Raw genomic sequence first — 21,427 nt, forward strand, 5'->3', positions numbered from 1 at the left:
GATCATCTGACACTAAAATATCACTTCCATCAAAGCCTTCAATGTCAAAGGTCTCCATTGTCGGTGAAATTTACCCACCCCTGCCCCAAATCCCCCCCCCCAAAAAAAAAGAAAAGAAATAAAAAACATGCGCATCCATATTAGGTTTCTCATGGGAATGCTCAATGGCATATAGGTTAAAACGTAAACTATCTACTACTGTCATCTACATTCACAATGATATAGGGAGAAAGATGTATACGTCATGGTCATCAATGTATTGTTTGAGAATCTTGGTAATGAATAATCATTTCAGACAAACCTTCAGCGTGTTCAACTATAGATTCCCCTTCGGCAATATTTTGTCCAGCCTGTTACGTATAGTTTGGTAATGCACGGTATACCTGTATGACATTGTGTTGAAGGATATGGGTATAATACCAATTAAAAGGTAGGCCTATAGGTACTCACCGTGGTTTAGCGATGCAGATCAGCGAATGCAAACAATAAGATTATGAATAGGACCTACATGCTTGTAACGGATAGTAGCCTATAGGCTTTTTTGGGGGGTCATTGTGCGAAGATCTGTTTTACTTGGCTGCTGAGAAAATTTGCAGTGGACGTTGCTATAAAGCAACAATGCAGTATTACAATGCAGTATTATTTTGATCATTAGGCAAGAATAATGATGTAAAGGCCCTAAGTGTCTCACTTATACAGTATAATATATAGGCCGCAACTTTCACAAGGCCATGGGGACTCGAACCAAGGACCTCGGACTGGACAGTTCGTTGTCTTGTCACATAAAAAAATAAAAATAAACAGAAGACCATTTCAGGGCCATTCACAGCAATAATTATTAATTTTAGTTATTTTGCTCCTTCAGCAAATTACAGCCAAGGAAACTCCATTTCATCCACCGTAAACGCAATGCTAATTGATTAGTTGTATATTGGATGGAACAGAAAAACATGCAAAATCTGACAGACATGGTTGTCAGTTTACGTGTATACCATGACAACCAGCAATATCAGACGTAGGCTATACCTCGGCTAAAATTTATAACATAATGCTCGCAATGCGATTTTTTTTAAGTCATCAAATTTGATTGAAAGTGCATGGGCTAGGGTGTTAGAAGTGGAAATGATGAAAATATTATGGTAGGCCCTACTAAAGACACAATGTGCCCCTAGCTTTATAGGTAACGAAACTACATTACGGTTGTAACTCATGATTACATCATATGGAATACCGTTACATCATGATGAAAGGGCCCTCTATTACATTCTGCATCGAAAAAATGTATAGAGTACGGTTACAAATAAAACCAGACATTCAAAAAATTTCTCTTGTTTATCTGGGGTGTTGTTGTTGTTGTTGTTGTTGTTGTTGTTGTTGTTGTTGTTGTTGTTGTTGTTGTTGTAGTTGTTGTTGTTTTATTTTTTGGGGGATATAAGCCCTATATAGGGTCCTATCTCTGTTTGTCTGCTTGTGAGTTCGTCTGTTTGAAAGGGAACGTAACATTCCATCACCCGGCGGTGATGTACTACACAAAGAACACTCAATCAGATGGGTGCGGCCAGAGCAATTACTGCATTGCATTGTTAGTGTACATCATGGGCGGGGAAAAGGAACAGGTGCAGACAAAAGCTGCGTAAGCCACTGAGTCAATATAGGGCCTATCATGCCTATTGTGATATATAAAAGACCAGAACCTACTTGTGTACCCATGTGATGTAATTTGTCCGGAGTTACCCAATCTTTAAGGTGATATAACTTCGAAGTAGTGCGGACTGACTAAGTTTCGTAACTTGATCGTGTACAGCACCGTGCATGCCATGCAGACGGGCGGATCCAGAAGGGGGGCGGCACCGGGCGCGCGACCCCTCTTTATTTGTGATTGAAACAAAAGAAATAAAAGGAAAAAAATGACATACAACCCAGAAGTAGCACCAGAAATAGGCCTATTTTTGCCCCCCCCCCCCCCCTTTACGGAATTCCTGGATCCGCCCCTGCCGCTTGATCTCTAACTCAGCCATTCTCTCTCCTTTCCGGGTGTTATGTTTTCACCTGACAGGCAAAAAACAAACAAACAAACAAACAAACAAGAAAAGGTCTTCAGAGAAAAAACATACCCTTACCGCCATACTTAAAGATCTCTATCTATTTCTATTTTAGTGCCACTTACGTACTTCCGGGTTTAAAAAAAAAATGTAGGGGCCCAAAGTGATGACACCTTGTATTCCTTTGTATGGTGCACAAAAAGTGTGGGGGCCCGACCCCCACGGCCCCCACGGCTGCGCCGGCCTTGAATATTAATAAATACCAAAGAATTTTGCATTAAGAATTAGGCCTATTCTGTTTGTTTATAAACGATAAATGATAGAGCATCTGTACATCGTTATTTTCCTTGACCTGCCATCGTGAGATAGAGCTAGGCCCTACCAATTCCATGCATTCCAGCCCATTTGTAGGACTCATCAAGGCCATGCAAGGTCAACACATTTGTCATGACAGTGATCTTTAGATGTAGGCTACCTTTAAATGCCTTATTAGCAGACAGTGTTGTTCTTGCACTCTTTATCTCATGGAGTGTCAATTTAGTAATCTTTTCTGACTTTCGTTCAACAAAAAATGTTGGGAAAATTATCGACCCTGCATGCAGTCCTTGTCGATGACCGGAGTGTGGTACAGTATAGCATCATCTTTGACTTCACGTAGTGGGGTGAATAGCACTCTCAATACCAAGAAAGTGTTCCAGTCTCCCGCTTACGCCGACCTGAGCCTGTCTTTCCCCTACCGTTGGGTGTGCAATTTCCCCGCGAAATTGATTGAAAAACGCGCGCTTGTCAGCTGCTTGCTTGTGCGCATATCCATGCAATTCAAGTCAAATGTGTTTGTTGTTTACACACGTCGCGATCCCACCTCAATCAAACTCAAAGACTGCTTTAGTTCGTCAACATTTCGTAGACTAAATAATCTGCCTACGTAAAAGTAGTCATCACGTGGATGACACAATCACTATCAGTATCATCTGAAGTTTACAAACGTACGACCGGGTTAAATCAGGAATGCAGTCGCCTGAGAAGAGGGCAAAATTGTGTACAGACGGTGAGTCAGTCGTTCGGGTTCATTCATTGAATTCACTATACAGCTATACGGCCATCGCACTACCGCCAGCATTCGGCAGGCCTTGGCATTGACATTGTTGTTTGGTAGTACCTGTACTGCTGTAATAAGTGTCGGCCTGAATCTACTACTACTACCTTGTAATCGCTCTTTCATTGTCTATAAGTAACCCCTCAAATGGGTGTGTAGCACCGTTATACTCATAGTATAAACAAGTGTATGTGTGAGCTCACTGCATGCTGCACTGTTTTACCGTGAAACTACCTTCCTGTGGATTGTTGCTGTTGATGTTGGAACGTAAAAATTGGTACGGTAAAAGTGTTACAACTACAAGTACAACAACGCAACGGTGGGCAGTGCATGCATGCAGTGCAGTGGGGAGAGCATACAATTGTACCCAATCCCACAAGGCAACAAGCAGTGGCACAAAAATAACTGAGTTTCACGCGAGTCTCAACTGCAACTGGTGAGTAAGTACAGTACTGCCTACTACTGCTGGTTTCAGGATTCAGGTTTAATGATGCCTCATGTTAGGCCTAACTGTTAGCTAAACATTTTTTGGTGAGATAATGAATGAGAAATCTCTCAGTCTCATTGGTCATGAAAGTGCATGTAAATTGATTTCAAGAAGGATTCAACAATGTTTTATGGAACAGTGAGTTAGTTAAACTTAAACAGGGGTTTCTCCAGTCAGAGAGCTCAAGAATAAGAGGGAGGTAGTGGAGTTGATCCAAGAAGAGGGCATCTGGTAAAGCATGCCATTCAGGTGGTGGTGTACTATTCTACTTCTACTTCTACTTCTACGTGGATACTCAGCAACGTCCAAAACTGGATATATTACGCCGAGGTGTAACTTGAGTGCATGTGAAGTCGGTGGTGCATAATATGTACAAGTGCAAGTAAAAAACCATCCCTTGGAGCTAGTTGGATGAGATGAGTGCCCTGAAGACGTCCACGGATGGAGCTGTGATGACGTCTACCGGCAAATCATTCCACAGCCTTACAGCTGTAGGCATGAAAGAGTATTTAAACACATCTTTGGTAGAGTATGTTGTTAGAGGCTGAAATCTAGCTGGATGATAACTTCTCAATCTCGTGTTGGACATTGGAGAGAGATAGTTGTCTTTATTGATTGCAATGAGGTTGTGTGATATCTTGTAGAGCATGAGTTTGATGGCGTTTTCTCTTCTGGATTGGAGCAGAGCCCATTGTAGTGAATCAAGTATTGCAGTTACACTTTCAGTATGTTGGTATATGTTCTTCACAAATCTGGCCGCTCTTCTCTGTATGGCTTCGATCTGGTTGATGGAGGTCTGATGGTATGGGTTCCATACAGTTGAGCAGTACTCCAGCTGTGGTCGTACTAGAGAAACATAAGCCTGTTCTTTTAAGTGTGGGTGACATCGTTTGAGATTTCTTTTAATGAGACCTCTAGACCTCTAGCTATTTGATGAAAATTTGCCTTGCCTTGGCTTGGTTGAAATGGCGGCGACTAACGTCGGGTCAGTGAGAGTGAGATATCCAAAAAGGTGATCCGAAGATTTGACAGGCCGCATGCCACGGCCGTTGATAAAAGTGTTTTATATGTGGATCTCCTTGTTTTACATTGTTTGAGATAGAACCGTCGACGTCTACTACACAGTACACTAGGCCTACTGGTATCGTTGTTTAATAATGTTATTTAAAAACTGATTTTTATCAAATAAATTTTTGATTCCCCTTAGAATTGTATGTAAAAATGAACAAGTCCCTAACTTGCCTAAGTGATTTTTCAGTAATAAAATAGTAAATAGCAAGGATTAGGAATAGGCACTAACATAGGCCTAGGCCTACCGCCGTACACTTCAGTTTGTACACAAAATAGACTGTTTCTACTGTAACTTACAGTATTTTGTGTACAAACTGAAGTTTAATTACAGTCATTTGAATTATTGCATTCCTTTGTAAGGGGTCTCCAAAGAGGATAAACACATTTTCTGTTTGAACTGTTAAACAGTACCCGTTCTGTACATGTGTTAAATTGGTGTTCAGGTATTTAACTTCCACTACCAGCAGGCCCTACTTCCGCATGGGTGTGTACTGTTGATAGATACTAGTAGTACAACAAGTTGTATCTCTGGACACGAAGCAAAAGAGATTGAAAATTTGATGTCATGCCATGAAAACTGGTTCTGAACAACCTACATGTAACCTGGCCAGAATATATGTGAACTATGAGTGTGAACACTATTTGCTGCTTTGTAATGCTAGATGCTCACACATGGCTCCAGCCAAAGCGATTTATATACAAAAGACTGTGACATCATCACTTTGCTACTCTATGGCAGTGTCTTTAATACATTTTGTGAATTCTGCTGTCAGCCAGTTGTATGCAATGTACAGGTACAAATTACTATCATGTAAAAAAAAAAAGTATAGCTCACCCACTTGTGCAAGTGTATACCTTGGTACACGGGTAAGGATGCCATACTTTAAGCAAGTGTACGGTATTTTCATTTTACTTGCCCAATGTCAGTGAGCTTCCCTCGCCTGGGAAAATTGGCATTTGGGTTTTGCACCCATTTCTATGAGCTGCTCAGTGAATCAAGAATTGACAGTGTTATAAAATAACAAAGTTCTCATGCTATCAGCATTGATACAGACAGTTTTATCACAGTCCTGTATTCTTCTACTGGGTGCAGACACGATAAGCTGTGGAAGATCGTTCCTTGGCCTTTCCACTCTGTTTAAACAGAAGTGGCCTGCAAGCTTGGTTGCATGTTCAAATAGCATCCGTGGAACAGCTATTGGTATTCGGAATGTCTGTTGATGTGCATACAGTACTTGTGAGGGATACAGACAAAAAAAGAAGAAGAAAAAAAAAAGAATTGAAGTGACTGGATTTGATGATGGTGCCCATCCCAATACTTAAAAATGTCAACAAGGTCAGGTCTGTTCCTGCTCTCCTGATGAAAAATTATGACCGTGCATCTAGATCTAGACAGTAGACTTAAACATCTTGTGAGTCTTGGTATCACCTTCACTAAAGGGAAAGGGCTCCACACTTTCAAGGGCAAGTGTCCATGTACAGTATACAGTACACTGTATCATGTATTGCTTGCCTGAGCATGAATTTTAGCTTCCGCTTGGGAAGAGGGTAGGTGAGTACAGTGTATGTAGCATCTTGCAGTGTGAATGTTTCATCTGTGATGGACTGGACTGAATCACTGATACAAAAAAGATTTGCATTGAAGAGACCATCAAAATGTAGACTTCTTTTTCATTCCAGTGGCAAAATACCAAACTAGAAAGAATTTTCAGGCATTGAAGTGGCTTGCATTACAAATGCATGTGATAGAACTGCTGTAAGCAGAGAGAGAACGACATCTTGTCAGGCCATTAACAACAGACAGCGATTAAAAATCCATGGATGGATAGATGCTGGTAATGCTGCAAAGGATAAGGTTGTAGAACACAAAACAAATTAATGTACAGTATTACATGTACATGTAGTGAGATAAGGTACTGTACATTGTAGCTAAAATATATTGTCCTAAACATTAATTGCCTTTCTAGTATGAAGCAGTTTTACTTCTTTGATTCCCATGCAGTGCAGAGTGGATAGGTCACCATTATGTGGGATAGTACACGTAGGAATACAAATGGCATACTCGTGGTACAATATTTGAACAAGAAACACTTAAACCCCCAAGTTCACAATTGGATGGGATGAAGCAAAGATCTACAAAACCCACTGACTTACATTGTACATGCTTGACAAGGGCAACTTTTTGTGTACAGAGATCACTATTGGGCACTTGCCTCTTGGCTGTTTGGTCTTTGCCATAACATCCATTTACAGTATACTGTGGGAAGATCTTTTGCAATGCCCTGTGAGGCACACATTGGAATTGAATTCCTTAGCCCTAGATACAATGTATTCTAGTTACAAAACATGTTTTGAAATTCATCTATCAGGTAAGTAACTTTCATCCTGTCCCCCCCCCCCCCCCATGATATTACAACTTTGATCTGAATATACTACTGTACATCTACAACCTTCCACTTTTCAACTGATATCTGAGTTAAGCCATAAAAGTTGAAATACTCTGTTGAAGTCTTTTCAGCATTTATTTTTTAAGTATTTTCCGATGGAACCCTTTTTAGCTCTCTTTGGAGTGTGTGAGCTTGATTGGGACACACACTAACAAATCAAGCACCTGGTTTCGTTATAATTGGCTATTTTTCTAATGTTTTCAAATTTATGAATACTTTCTTTTATGTAACAAGCTAGTCATTCCAGTACATGCTGTCATGAAAACTTTCTGGTTTTCAGGTAAAAGATTTTGTTACAAGGGTATTGTATGAAATTTGAATACTTTATTAAAGTGGTTTATTGTGTTGACATCAATTATGTTCCACAATGCATTTCTAACATATTTTGATATAATATATTTCTCTCTTCACAGACCAGGGTGAAGTTATCAAGATGGCAAGTGACAGCGATGCAAGCGCGCCGGTCGTCGTCAACGGTCACGGAGACGGGCACAGGTGGTTTGGAGACGAACCCTTGGAGAGCAACGACCCCGAGATGTACAACATCATCATCAAGGAGAAGGAGCGGCAGCGGAAGGGACTGGAGCTGATCGCTTCGGAGAACTTCCCCAGCCGGGCCGTGCTGGAGGCCCTTGGCTCGTGTCTGCAGAACAAATATTGCGAGGGTTACCCTGGCAACAGGTTGGTATTGTCCAGTCCCGCTGACCAATCACAGGCTTTCTTGCCTTCATACCTGCAAATGTATTCTTTCAATTATAATTCCGTTTTGAATGTCTACTATCAAAAGTAAGCAGTCAACATTCTTTCCAAAGGAACCAAATCTTTTTCCCCAGTTGTCTCTTTGTTTTTATTGATAATGTCTGGATATTTCTGAAAACATGTCATTCATATGAAGAGGGACTGTCAGACCAGAGCACTTTATACAGGTGGTGTAATCAGTACTTGAAGCCTGACCTCACTAGACGGACGTCCATTTTTTTGGAGGAGTATGCTGAGCAGTTGGTTTTTAAAAAATATATGTGCAATATCACTGTGAGGCAGACACTGCTTGAAGTCAATGAACTCCATTGTAACTCTGGATCACACAATTTCAAGGTACCAACGTTCAGAAGTGAATGACAATTCATAATCAGACCCTAGTGTGGCGGTTCGTTTGTATAGGCTCAGATAACATGGACTTACAGCTAAAGTTATCAGTTGTCTTCATATCACTGTGACTTACTGTACAATTGTTTGCATTCCCCTGAAGGTAGTCACCCTTAATTTCTAATTGGGTCCTGTGTATCCCACTTGCATAAGATATGAGGATATACAGTATAATTGGTACCAAAATTGCAATTTATGGGATTCCAGCTCCAAATCTACTGCTTCACATTGAGAAAAAGGAAAAAAATGAAAATTTCAGAGAGAGATAGAAAAAACTAAAAATATGTGCTCTGAAATATTATAAAAAAAGTCTTGCCAATTTAAGTATATGTAATAAATTTAGCACTAAAGCGGCTGCAACCCATTAAACTGAAAGAAAGATTTACTCTGTCTTACATGTATGATATGCTAGCAATACATTTTCAAGTTTTGATATGAAAATACAGCTTTCAATCACAGAAATTTGACCTCAAAGATGTGATTGGTTTAATATAGAGATGTGAAATCAACGATTTCTGAACTACTTCTATCGAAGCAGCGTATTGAAGAAGAAACCTCGCCTTTGAAGCAAGATTTTTATGCATTAGATAGCAACATGCCTCATGGAAAACTGAACAGCCATTACTTCACTGTACATGGAGATTAAGCAGATATGCAGAAGGAACATGTAGTGACAGTGTTTGGCAGTTACACAATGTGTATACAAAGTTGTTACCATCAATGAAAGCCTGTCCACCCCAAGCCGCCCCCTCCCCTCCCCCCCCCCCAAAAAAAAAAAGGGAGAGAAAGAATACAAAGGAAAAAAGGAGGTCACTACACATTGTGCAAATTTACTCATGTGATAAAGCAAGGCGTGTACTATGCCCTGCTTCTCTGCACATGTGTTGTTCGAATATCGGGTAGCAGGAAGATCACTCAGTGGTACAGTGTACTATTAATTCACCTTCAAGTATAACCTTAAGTATTGGGGGATGACAGGATAGTAAACTTGGAATGGCACTGAATAGATCTGATCACGCATACTGCAGTGTACTTCAACTGACCTTGTGTAGGATGTCATTGTCATAGTGTCTTCAATTTAAATTTTATGCTGGGAGACTTTTACTGGCAGTATGCATGCACTGCATGAAATCAAGAACTTGAAACATTTCATATGACAGTATGTAATTCTGCTCTAAAAAACAAAAAGGAATAAAATTTTGTGCAAGTTCTGATTCGTTGATGACCTACGTACATGTATGATATACGCTACGATACCAATGATTATCAAGTGGTACTTGACATCTAAGATAAGTTACAGGCTACTAACCTGATATAACCCATAGATCTTTGATTCTAGTGCCTTGAAACTACAATATGCTACATCATAGATTTGTTGCTGTTGGAAGCACACAGTTGATACATTCATACATGTAAACCTGAAGAGCAAGTCATTACCTAGTGGTATAGGTATGAAATAATGACGAATGAATGAGTGAAGTTTCATACATGTAGTTGTACTTGTTTTTTCCCTTCCCTTCCTCAAAATCTGTTTGTATGTGTGTGAAATATTATGTGGCGTACAATCAACCCCAAATCACTTCAGTTTAATGTGTGCTATGGTTGAGCATGAAACAGTTCACATTCAGGTTACAAACTCAAAACATACACACTGATTCTAAAAACTGAGGAAACACTGAACTACATGTAGCCTTGCTACAATTGTATGTATCTTGTCAGGTACTATGGTGGAACCCAGTTCTATGATGAACTGGAGCTGCTCACCCAAAAGAGGGCGCTAGAAGCCTACCACCTCAACGCCGAGGAGTGGGGTGTCAACGTCCAGCCGTATTCGGGCTCCCCGGCAAACTTTGCTGTCTACACTGCCGTTATCGGTCCTCACGGTCGCATCATGGGGCTTGACCTCCCCGATGGTGGTCACTTGACCCATGGCTTCATGACCAGCAAGAAGAAGATCTCGGCCACGTCGGTCTTCTTTGAGTCAATGCCCTACAGAGTGAACCAGGCCACCGGGATCATCGACTACGATGGCCTGGCAGCCAACGCCAAATTGTTCCGTCCACAGATGATAATTGCTGGTCAGTATTCTTTATAGAATGTGTTGAGATAGTTATCCCTTCTCAGTAGTAGTATTAACCCATTGAGGACGAGTCCCAAGTATACTTGGGCAAGTGTCTATGGGAAGTGCGTGTTGTAGCAAAATCAAACGGTCCTCAATGGGTTAAAGCCATGTGTTGATTTTTACTGGCTGCATGCACAGTTAATGTGATATGTATACCCTGCATTGACAAAACCAACAAAAAGTCACCAGACATGGATTTGTAGGTAAGGGCAGATTCTGAAAGAGGAGGCTCTAAGCTTTGAAATGATATATAACTCAATGCAAATGGACTCTCCTAACCTGTCTAAATATTGAAAGCAAAACACACACTCTGGAAAAATGTGAAATGAGAAAAGAGGCTCTGAAGTACAGTGTCTATTCAAGCACTTTCCAAAATCTTTACCAAGCTGTGCTAGCTGCGCGATGAATGGGACAAAAACAGGATATATGCCACTGTAGCAACAACAAAGAAGGGATTATCAGATAAAGCTAAAATTGAGCATCCTTTAATTAACACATTCTGGCCATGTTTAATGCCGACTTTCAAAGCTGTGGCACTATCCTTTCAACCACGAAAGTAAAGCGTGTGCAAAGGATTTTCAAGAAATGAAAAGGGGCTTCCAAGACATACCTTATCTCTCTAGTCTACAAAAAGGGGTCGTAAAAAAACTGCTGGAAACACACTTTCTCATTAATGAGTCCAAACTGAGGAATAATGTAGAAGAAGAATATTTTTTGCAGAAAATATGAAAAGGTCAAGATTGACTTGGTTGACCTGTTTTACCTCTATTGAGTCCTCACATAAAATCAAGGGGTGCGACTTTTTTGGTTTTGTGATGCACAGTCACATATGACATAGATAGTTATTGCGATCACTGATAATACCCAGGTTAAACATGCAATCGCGCACAATAATAATAGTTTGTGTTCGTGAATGAAGAGTCAGCACACATAGCTAGCCATGCATCCTGTGAACTTGCCATTCTAAAATCATTACTAGAGACATGATTGAATCAAATGGTTTCTTCTTTTTTTTAGGGGGGGCAAAAATTTGTCAACCATTCTATAAAACAGATAATGCACATGTCTTTCTGTCTTTCAGCAGGAACAGTATGGGTGCAGTAGCTATGAAATTTTAGTCTAAACCCACCTTAATAAAGTAGTGCTATACATGGGTTTTCCGGATGTGAAAAGTTACCTTCTACATGCAATTACCTATCACTTGGACCCTTGTACTATAAAGGTGACTGTTTATCCCTTTTGTTGTGTAGTGGGATGGGCTTGGTTGATGTCATCTGCTATTGCTTGTCACTTTGAATGAGTCATGAGTTGGACAGTTTTGTCTCTTTTCCAGCTTGTACAGTATGTGGGGCAGGCCTTCTCCCCTAATATGCCCCCTACTCTTCGTGTCAAGCTAAAGTGGTGGCATCTACTTGCATACATTAGCCATGACTCTTACACATGCATGACCTTCATTTTATGTACTACCTATGCAAGGAAGGGATTATATTGACCTCTTACTCAGGGTATGGCATGATATCACAATAAATATTGCTCAGCTCATTTCACTGGCCATGAAACTCGAGACCTCTAATGGATGACAGAGGATACATGCTACACCGTACAAACCAAGCCAACTCACTGCCTTTCTTTTGTGTTTTATGCTGATGAAATTAATATGTCCTGTGAGCTGCATGATAGTGAACCAGTGGCCCAAAGTCTACCTTTTAAATTAGGGACCAATTGAGTCTAGTTTCATTGATTATAAAGACCATGCAGTGCTAAGCTGTACACTGTGGTAAGGCATTCAGTAATCCCTCTAAAATAGCTCATTTTAAAGTTAGCAAGCCCATAAGAAGGTTATGGCAACACAATACATGTATGTGTATGCAGGTGGGGGGGGGGGGGATTATGCAACCTCTATTCATTGACAATAATTTCCCCAACATTCATGCCAATTGGGGAAGAACTCTCCAACATTTCAGCCCACCAACCAGTGAACAAAAGGCAGTAAGGGCTATTAAACTTCTTGCCAGTAACCATTTCTCTTTAGCCTGCAATTTTTTTTCCTTCTATGCACTGGAGTCAAATAACACCATCCATTCTCTCGTAGAGCTTTATTTCATTATTATATATATCAGACATTTGCCGACTGCAGCAATCAAACCATAAATCTATTTTCAAAAGATAGAAGTCATAATGCTATAAAGTTTTACCACTCTGGGTGCTGTTGTCAGATAATAGTCATAAAACTAAATGCAAAAGATACTCTGACTGTAAGAGATAAAGAGAGATACTGGTATTTACACACAGTAGGATGTTTATTACTGAATTATATGTGTATAAAGATTGGGAAATAATTTGCCATGCATAGCATGTTTATGGATTCATTTATGCCCAATGCCATGTACCACAGACAAATACTTGTTCACTGTGACTACATGTTCAAAATGCATAGATTATATTCAGCATTCTTTGATATCTACAATATCCCCAACTCATTTTCTTTTGAGAGCTATGATATCAGGATGTGTGTGATCAAGTCATATCACCTTAATTACACATGAATTTTACAGGACAGGGATAAGTCTGTAACAGGCACAAGATTTCTATTTGTTTCTGTCAATACAAATCTATTGTAATGCATTGGGTTAGGAAGAAAAGCTGGAATGCATGTCACAACACTGTATGAAATTGGTGGACAGAGTAGCAAGACTAGCAAAATTTGACATAATTTGTAGTTAAGTTTACATAAGAATTACTGCAGGTGTTACTTTATGGCATCGATATTATTCATTATTGTTTAACAAGTGAAGAACTTACAACGTAATTCTTTTCAAAGTTACAATAAGTCTGTTAGTACTTGGTGTCACACACAGTCAGGACATGTTATTCCTATGGGGGGGGGGGGGGGGGGGGGGGGCGGTGTGGCTGTGATGGGTTTTCCGATTGGTACTAGCATGTACTTGCTATATGTCTGAGATTTTGTGTGTTTAACCAATTGAAACAAAACAAACAAACCTGTTTCTAAAGTATGTTAAATCTTATAAGGCAAGCATGTAGTCAATACCAAAGCTGGGCATGTTGCTAGGATATGTCAATAATAAAAAGCAGTGGCTGCATCTTCCATCACAGTCAGTACTCACAAGTTGTGTCCTTCACGAAGTCTTCGTGACTCTGCATGTATTGCTCAACAAGTTTTAATTATTTGTCCATTGTGAAGCTTTTATGTCATCTTATTTCTCCTGAAAATGCTCATATTTTGAACTCAGAGTTGTCCCAGACCCCAGGTCCAAGGAAGTACGTGTACTTACCCTGTTGTATCGCTTGAATTTACAACTAAGCTACTGTATGCGCTTGCGTCGGTTGTGATAATTTTGTGAGATTTCTTTTATACTTGCAGGCACCAGCTGCTACCCGAGGAATCTGGACTACAAGCGCTTCCGAGAGATCGCTGATGAAAATGATGCATTCCTCATGGCAGATATGGCCCACGTAAGTGGTCTTGTGGCCGCGGGAGTCGTGGCCAATCCGTTTGAGTACTGCGACATCGTCACCAGCACGACGCACAAAACTCTCAGGGGGCCGAGGTCAGGGATCATTTTCTTCCGCAAAGGTACGTTGTTATGTAATCTTTCCCCTCCCCGTTTGCTATCTCACGTCATGCGATGTTTCAAAGCCTTTTTGGGGAAGGGGGGATGAATACTTTCATATTGCACTATAATGTTGGTGCTACTTGATGTAAAAACATCTTACATTTGTGAGTTACAATCAGTCTAGTATGTCAGAGGAGACTTAATGATAGTGTTGGCACAATCTATAGTAGATGCTTTTAAAGAAGAAACCCACTCCAAAATTTTTAATTGCCCTGGTAATTCTTTGATCAATCATTGAAGATGATAAAATGCCAATGCACATTGATAACACAAGCATTGTGAGGCATACAATATGACGTGTTTCTGAATAATTTCTCCCCGACAGCATTGCACTTCTATCATTTAAAAGGCATATCCAAACCTTACGTCAATGTGTTTTCTTTTAAAGCCGTGTATCAATTTGCTGTGGTCCAGTCTTAACATTGTTGTAGACAAATTTGAAGATGTGCAGGTGTGAAATAAGTAAGTCACTGTCCAGTTTCCACTTTTTTTGTCTTTTGACTCTTATAGCCACAGTAGTTGAAGTTTGGTATTGTGGACGTGTTCATGGCATTGACGACACTTGACAATGACTATGCTGTTCATGTTGTTACTGATGTGCTGGTTACTGTAGGTGTGCGCAAGGTCCTGAAGAACGGGACAAAAGTCATGTACGATCTGGAGAAGCCTATCAACGATGCCGTTTTCCCCGGTCTTCAGGGAGGCCCTCACATGCATGCTGTCGCTGGTCAGTTCCATTTGCCTTTAATGCATAGTTGTGTCCTTGGGCTCTTTACAATGCAGAGAGAAATTTTACTTTGTGTTCAAATTGATTTCAAGCAGCAAAGTAAAATCCAACCAAGTAGTGAAAGTGACAACATAGAATAATTGGCTAAATTAGCAGTTTTAGTATAGAATTTGAACTCAGTGATGTTTTGTAGAATCAGCAATGAAGTACAATCAAAGAGAAAAAAATTGGATGAGATGATTTTATTTTTGTTCTGACATATGCGGAAATTTGATGTTTTGACGTCAATTTGAATAGGTCACCAGAAATCATCATATTATTCTACTGATGTCTTGCTTTTCCAGTGATGACTTGCAGACAGAGATTTTCATAGTCGCTCAATTATTTGCTTTAGAGTGAAATCAGTTTGTGTAATTATGTTCTTTATGTCCTATGCCAGTCTTATTTGATTATGTTGTTGTGTTTTATTGTTCTTGGCCTGCCAAAAATATCAAGTCACAACAGAATGGCAAGTGAATGGAACAATGATAGTCCCATGTGTTGTTAACCTTGATTTTCCCTGTTGCTACATGTACATGTATTTTGAGTCAATCAATTTCCCATTCTATCTCCTGCATGTGAAGAGTTTTATTGCAAAAGGGTTAAGCGCCAGTTATAAACATTTTAAAGTAAGTCCACCAGTGCGTAGAGTGAAATAAAATCTTTCGAATGATACCTCACTTGTTGCGTAACGAGGAATATTCTTAAAGCTATGATTAGAAATATCCTATATTTTCTTTTGATTTTACTTGATTTTTAGCAGGTTTAGTCGCTAATATCTCAAATTTGTGTGTGGAGTTCATTTTTTTTTTTTTTTGCGATGAAATTCTTCGTGTACAGGTGTGGGAGTTGCCCTGCGACAGGCTTGCAGGCCAGAGTTCAAGCAGTATGCACAGGATGTGATCACCAACTCCAGGGTGATGGGGGAGGAACTCATGAAACGAGGATACACACTAGTATCAGGTTAGTCAGCTGTCAATCATAGCAAGTCGCCAAGATGGTGACCCCTTGGTGCCTAGGTTCTCAGGGCAGATCATCTATTTTTACCTCATTTTAGAAACTTAACTCTTTATGTGCCATGTTCGCACACCAGACTCAATTGCCGGCGTGCCAAGTTCGCTTATTCTGCTCAAACGCACAAACCCAGCCCAATCGACCAATAAATTGCCAAACACCACAGTGCAATGGAAGCGTTCCACGTGATTCCATTCCTGTCACATGTAACTTGCATTTTATTTGGTGATTAACTATCAAGCAATGTTCCTTCCTGGATTTACGAGTAGATTTTAAGTTTCTGTCACTGTTTTGCATGCAAAACTCCCGCCTCTACAATAATGTACACCGTAGCTAGTGGTCAATTGAAAGAAACACAATCAGAGATTTGTCATGGAATTTACATCAAGCAAAGCTTGGCATTTTCTCTGCAACTTTGCTCATTACATGTCCGTGATGTATAATGGTTACATTGATTTGAAAAACAGCATGTTTTCCCAAAACATGACTACATTGCTGTCTCAGAATAATGTGGCACACTGGGGTTTACATCATGGCACATAAAGAGTTAAAGAATACCACTCTGCAGAGGCTTTGTTTTATGCTGTGTGATAGATACCTCACTCCTTATTTCCATCTCAAACATTCTAACCAGCTCCAGAAAAAGATCAACATGGTTTTACAATCTTCTGTCCGACTGATGCTCTGTAACAATGCATCCTTTGACGTACATGTAACTGATGTAGCATATCTCAGATAGGTATATTGTTGCCCCTGTTGGCCACCAGTCACGACCACTGTGCAGGCATTCATGATGATATGGCTAGTCTATGCCTAATGTACATGTGATGTGTGCTTGTGGCTTTTGCTCTTCTATTACTGTCACAGTGGTCCCAATAGTTGGAAAGCGATAAACATTGAACAGACATGTATCAATAACATTGACCAGCAAAGGGAAATTCCAGGAATTTGTCGGAATTTGTCAATTTCGTGAATGTTTTTTTTTTTTTAAAGCAAGGACCCTTGTGTCAAGAAAAATGCAACTGAAGTTTTGATGTACAGCTGTAACCATTTATGAATTAGAAGACTCTACAGTTTGTGATGTCACAAGTAGGAAACGATATGTATGAAATATGAACAGAATTCCTCTGCCTTGCTAATTTTAAAACTTATGTCAAATTTTGTGGATAAATGCATGCTAAGGAAAAAGCTTGGGAAACTTTTCAGCTAAGTGCAAGTTAGTTTAATGACAGTTTCAGATTGAGCTATGTTTATTCCTGGATGCTGAATATCAGGAGTCGAGAAAAAACAGGAAAGGGCCTAGTAAGTCAAAGGTGCAGGAAACGAGTCTTTTGTTGCATTCCCAACTACATCACCATCAGGTGGAACCGACACACATTTGTTGCTGCTTGACCTTCGACCTCTTGGCCTGGATGGTGCGAGAGGAGAGTTCGTGCTGGAGAGAGTTGGAGTCGTCCTCAACAAGAACACATGTCCAGGTGACAAGAGTGCTCTCAAACCTGGCGGCTTGAGAATCGGAACGGCTGCCCTGACATCACGCAAATTCAAGGCTGAAGATTTCATGAAAGTGGCTGATTTCATTGACAGGGGTAAGCCAAGCCATTCCATTTTACATGATATCCCCAGAGCTGACAAGTCACTCTGATACTACAGGGGCTTCCTGAAAACTTAAGTATCATCATGTCTTGAAAAAAGATATCGTAAATCCCTGTGTTGGGAAATATTTTTTCTCATTTACATGCCTGTATTAAAGAAAAATAATATCTCCCTGATTGCTCTTTTGAACCTCCTTGATCTTATTATGGGAATGTAAGCAGCCGCTTAAAGGCATAATTTACCATTTGCAGATAAAAACAAAAAGCCAGCATGTGAGTTTGGGATAGAAACTTTACACTTTGAAAATTTGAATCTGCTTAATCGATGTTAAGTATGTGTTAAATACACAAAATGTGAACAATAGTTGTGATAAAAATGTTTCCAGACTAAACCGTCCACAGTTATGGTTTAATGAGAAATATACTGATATCTCCATATATTTTAGGCTTTATTGCAAAAATTTCATATGGTAGGATGTTTTGTGATACAACAGACCTACACGTTTGCATCAAATGTGATATCTTGAACATTTTTAAATCACTGTTCCAGAAGGTAAACAGGACCTTTAATCCCAGTTGTGTCTCAAGCCTAAGATAGAGGTGAAGTCTGCCAGTTTATGAATACAGTCATGTTCTGCATGAAACATGTTAATGTTTAAGTCTTCCTAGTTATAGTGCTCAGTTGCAGTGGAATTGCAAAGAATGTGAGACGATTGTGCTCAAGTAAAATTTGAATTTGATTTTGAGGAACTTTATTCACTGTCATTTTAGGTCTGCAGTTGACGCTCGAGGCTCAAAAGTCCAGCCCGGGTCCCACCCTGAAAGAGTTCAAGGCATTTGTAACAAGCGACCAGGCATTCCTTGACAAGATGGCTGCCCTGGAGAAAGAGGTCGAAACCTTTGCTGAATCTTTCCCGCTTCCCGGCCGTGAGATCCTCTGAGCAGGTCTTCGCATTCATGAAACCCACGCTATCTGTTCAGTCCACGATGTGGTAGTTATCCTTAAAAATCTTGAACTGCCTTAATGGAATTTTGACTCTCCAGACTGTGACAAGTGGGGTTGTTGGCCTTTAATTTCTTAGGATATATTTTCCCCCCCACTACAAAACCTGAAGCAAATATGTGACACGATTTCCACTTTGGACATACATTCCTTGCAAAATCATGTGTGCTGCCTGCTCGATTTGTATATTGTTTGTGACATGTCTTGCAGGAGGTATCGAGAATCAGATTCACGTTTGTTGAGTGGGTTATTACATCCCCCACTCCCCTCTCTCTCTTTCTTGTACTGAAATTTTGGAAACAAAACAAGTAACTCTGGAGATTTTGGGAAGTTAGTAGGATAGTCTCCTGCCAGAGTTCATGCCACAATACATGTAAGAGTGGGAAGTTTTAAGTCGAGTTATCCGAGGCTTGTGACTCTCTGAAACTAGGGACCACACCACTGGGCTGGTGAACAGCAAAAAGATGCAGTACCAGCATGAGTGATGTAAAGTATGTGGTACATGTAGAAACGAGTTAAGTTGTTCTGTAGTTGTGAGCTCAACTTGTAGATGTTGAATAACAAGGTTATTATAATGAGATTTGTCTATTACGAGTGTGTATTTGGCAGATGTTGCTTTTAAGCTGTATTCCACAAGTGCCTATATTTCATATACTGTATCGCCACGTACAACTGCATAATACGTACAGGCATACATTGACACATACTCAGTAAAGGTTTCAATCAGGGATATATTGAAAACATATTCAAATTTGAATTGTGCAAAATCCAATTCACACACATGCTGGCACTGAAATGCGAAACAGACAGGTGCATGTCATACCCTCAGGATTCTCCTTGGGCACCCCTTGGGCTTTATGAGGGCACTTTCCATTATTTTGACCTACATTGGAAAAGATGGCATATGCCCCAAATTTTGCTTTATTGCCTTGATTGAAACACAGCAATATCCCCAGATTTGTGCCAATTGTGAGAATGCATACATACACACGTGTCTGCCTGTGTTACAATTGTTGTGAAACTTCTGCGAAGGAAATGGTACCAATACCACATTTTGTTGTGTTTGGCAGAACTTTGCCAATTCCATACTTGTACTTCAGACTTTGAAAGCGGAGTATTGAAAATGGGGGTAATCTTTTACCCTGGTCATTGTAATGTTGAATCATACGTACAAGATTGAATAAGTTTCAGTGTACATACTGACAAAAGCATTGTCTTCCAGAAAAGTGTGTTTATGTATGTTCCTCCTGTATAATTCCTAATTCCAATTGTCATAAAATAAAATTGATTCAAAACCATTCAAGTTAAAGATGACATGTGACACAACATGCCAATGGAAGATACAATAATGTAGAAACGGCAGCTATGAAGTTCAGTTAATAATATGAGTGATTCGATTAGGACACAAACATGTACAATGTATTTGCACACCCATATTGGTAAGAAGTCTGTATGATGTTACCATTTGAACTTCATGGTAACAAACAATGTAGTCTAGGGGAAACAGATTTTTGTAGAAAGAAATAATTGTCATCATGCATGAACAGACAGATATAGAAGAACAAGATAGACATTGAGAATATTTGGAAGATTTCATCAGACCTTTTGAAAATACTTCTCTTAAAAATCAGTAAGGTGGCACATGAAAACTTGAAAAGTGACGACAGTAACGCAGCCATCTTAGACTGTGAAAAAAAAAGGTTTTTGTTTTCATGGATGAAAGACCATGAGCAAGAGGAATCTGATACGATGTACATGTAAGGTGTTGAATATATACGTACCTAAATTACAGGTATATTGTACCAGTAATCTGCTGTTTTAAGTGGATGTTCTGAGGACTCTCAGAATCACACAGGTATGTCATTGTGATGGGATTCTTTTCTAAGTTTGCACATGATGCTCAAGAACAAAACCTCAGCAACTGCTGTGGGAGAAAGGCAAAATTGGTCTTTGATCACCAACATGTCATGAACTGTGCACCAAATTATTGTCTGCATTCTGAGAAAAATTTCAATTGTGTATTAACAAACTTTCATCATGTCTTTGTATTGTAAAGACGAGAATAAAAGTTGCATAATCTGTTGTGACGTCAAAAGTTTTCAAATGTTTTTCAACAGTTTTTTTTTAAAAAAAAACCCGAATGATATGATTTCAATTGAGATGGGACTTCCCGTTTCAAACTTTTTTGTGATATAATGAGAAACCTGTAATGAAACAAGATATCCAAAAACAAAGCAATCCTGATATTTGTAAAAGGTGGGAGTTAAGATCACTTTGATTTCCTTTTTTTTTTGGATATCAGTAATTTCATAAATGATTTTCAATAAATAAACTTTTAATTCTGCTTGGATTTGTATGCTCTATAATATTTGATAAAGTGCTTTTGTAATTATTTAACTTAGTTAAAGCTAAATCCCTGCCTCTACCCAAACTATACCATCATCTAATGTCTGATTGCATGATCTGTTGTGGTCTGCATTTTCTTGACCCTTTAAAAGCAAAGAATTCCAATCATTCAAAATTATATGAAAACAATGAACTACTGTGTATGCAATGGTTGTACATTACAGATCTTCACAGAATATGAACAGTTGTCAAAAGAACATTCTAGGATTACGATAAACATGAGAATGCAGTTTTCAATTAGATTATTGTACACTGTAGTAAGAACAAGGAGGTTCATAACAGTGAGTCGAGCTAATTAATATGAGCAAAGATATTAGATATTAAATAATGATAAATGAAAATAAAACTTGTGTGTGTCATTGAAATAAAATTTATAAGTTTAAGTGAAATTGGTTTTAATAAGAAGTACATGTATTTTCTTTTCAACTGTATTTACTTTGATTTACAAGTGGCCATGACAGTTTACCGTACCTTCTTTTCATTAAATCTAGACTCATGGGAGAAACAAAAGTCCACTAAAAATAAACTACCAAATAAACAAGAAACATAATTTGCGTTTCCTAACTTATCACCTAAATAATTTTACTGACACAAAGC

The 21,427-nt window shown here is 39.3% G+C and overlaps 1 protein-coding gene across 1 annotated transcript; it reads left to right on the plus strand.

The window, feature by feature from the left end:
* The first annotated feature begins 2,905 nt into the window (after positions 1-2,905).
* Positions 2,906-20,644, plus strand: LOC139712966 (serine hydroxymethyltransferase-like). The gene is made up of 8 exons (XM_071624746.1): positions 2,906-3,090; positions 7,557-7,824; positions 10,009-10,367; positions 13,794-14,006; positions 14,660-14,773; positions 15,653-15,775; positions 17,188-17,415; positions 18,193-20,644. The coding sequence occupies exons 1-8, from the start codon at positions 3,051-3,053 to the stop codon at positions 18,360-18,362; spliced, it is 1,515 nt and encodes a 504-aa protein (XP_071480847.1). The 5' UTR covers positions 2,906-3,050; the 3' UTR covers positions 18,363-20,644.
* The last annotated feature ends 783 nt before the right edge of the window (positions 20,645-21,427 follow it).

The sequence above is a fragment of the Diadema antillarum genome, unplaced genomic scaffold, assembly GCF_040938485.1.
Source record: "Diadema antillarum isolate AM-2024a unplaced genomic scaffold, OU_Dant_1.0 seq00001882_RagTag, whole genome shotgun sequence".
Classification (NCBI taxonomy): Eukaryota; Metazoa; Echinodermata; class Echinoidea; order Diadematoida; family Diadematidae; genus Diadema; species Diadema antillarum.

Excerpts from the sequence above, each read along its gene's own strand:
- LOC139712966 (XM_071624746.1), top strand. The coding sequence starts at position 3,051 with ATGCAGTCGCCTGAGAAGAGGGCAAAATTGTGTACAGACG. Across the intron at positions 3,091-7,556 it reads GGCAAAATTGTGTACAGACG|ACCAGGGTGAAGTTATCAAG; the intron begins GTGAGTCAGTCG and ends CTCTCTTCACAG. Across the intron at positions 10,368-13,793 it reads TCCACAGATGATAATTGCTG|GCACCAGCTGCTACCCGAGG; the intron begins GTCAGTATTCTT and ends TTATACTTGCAG.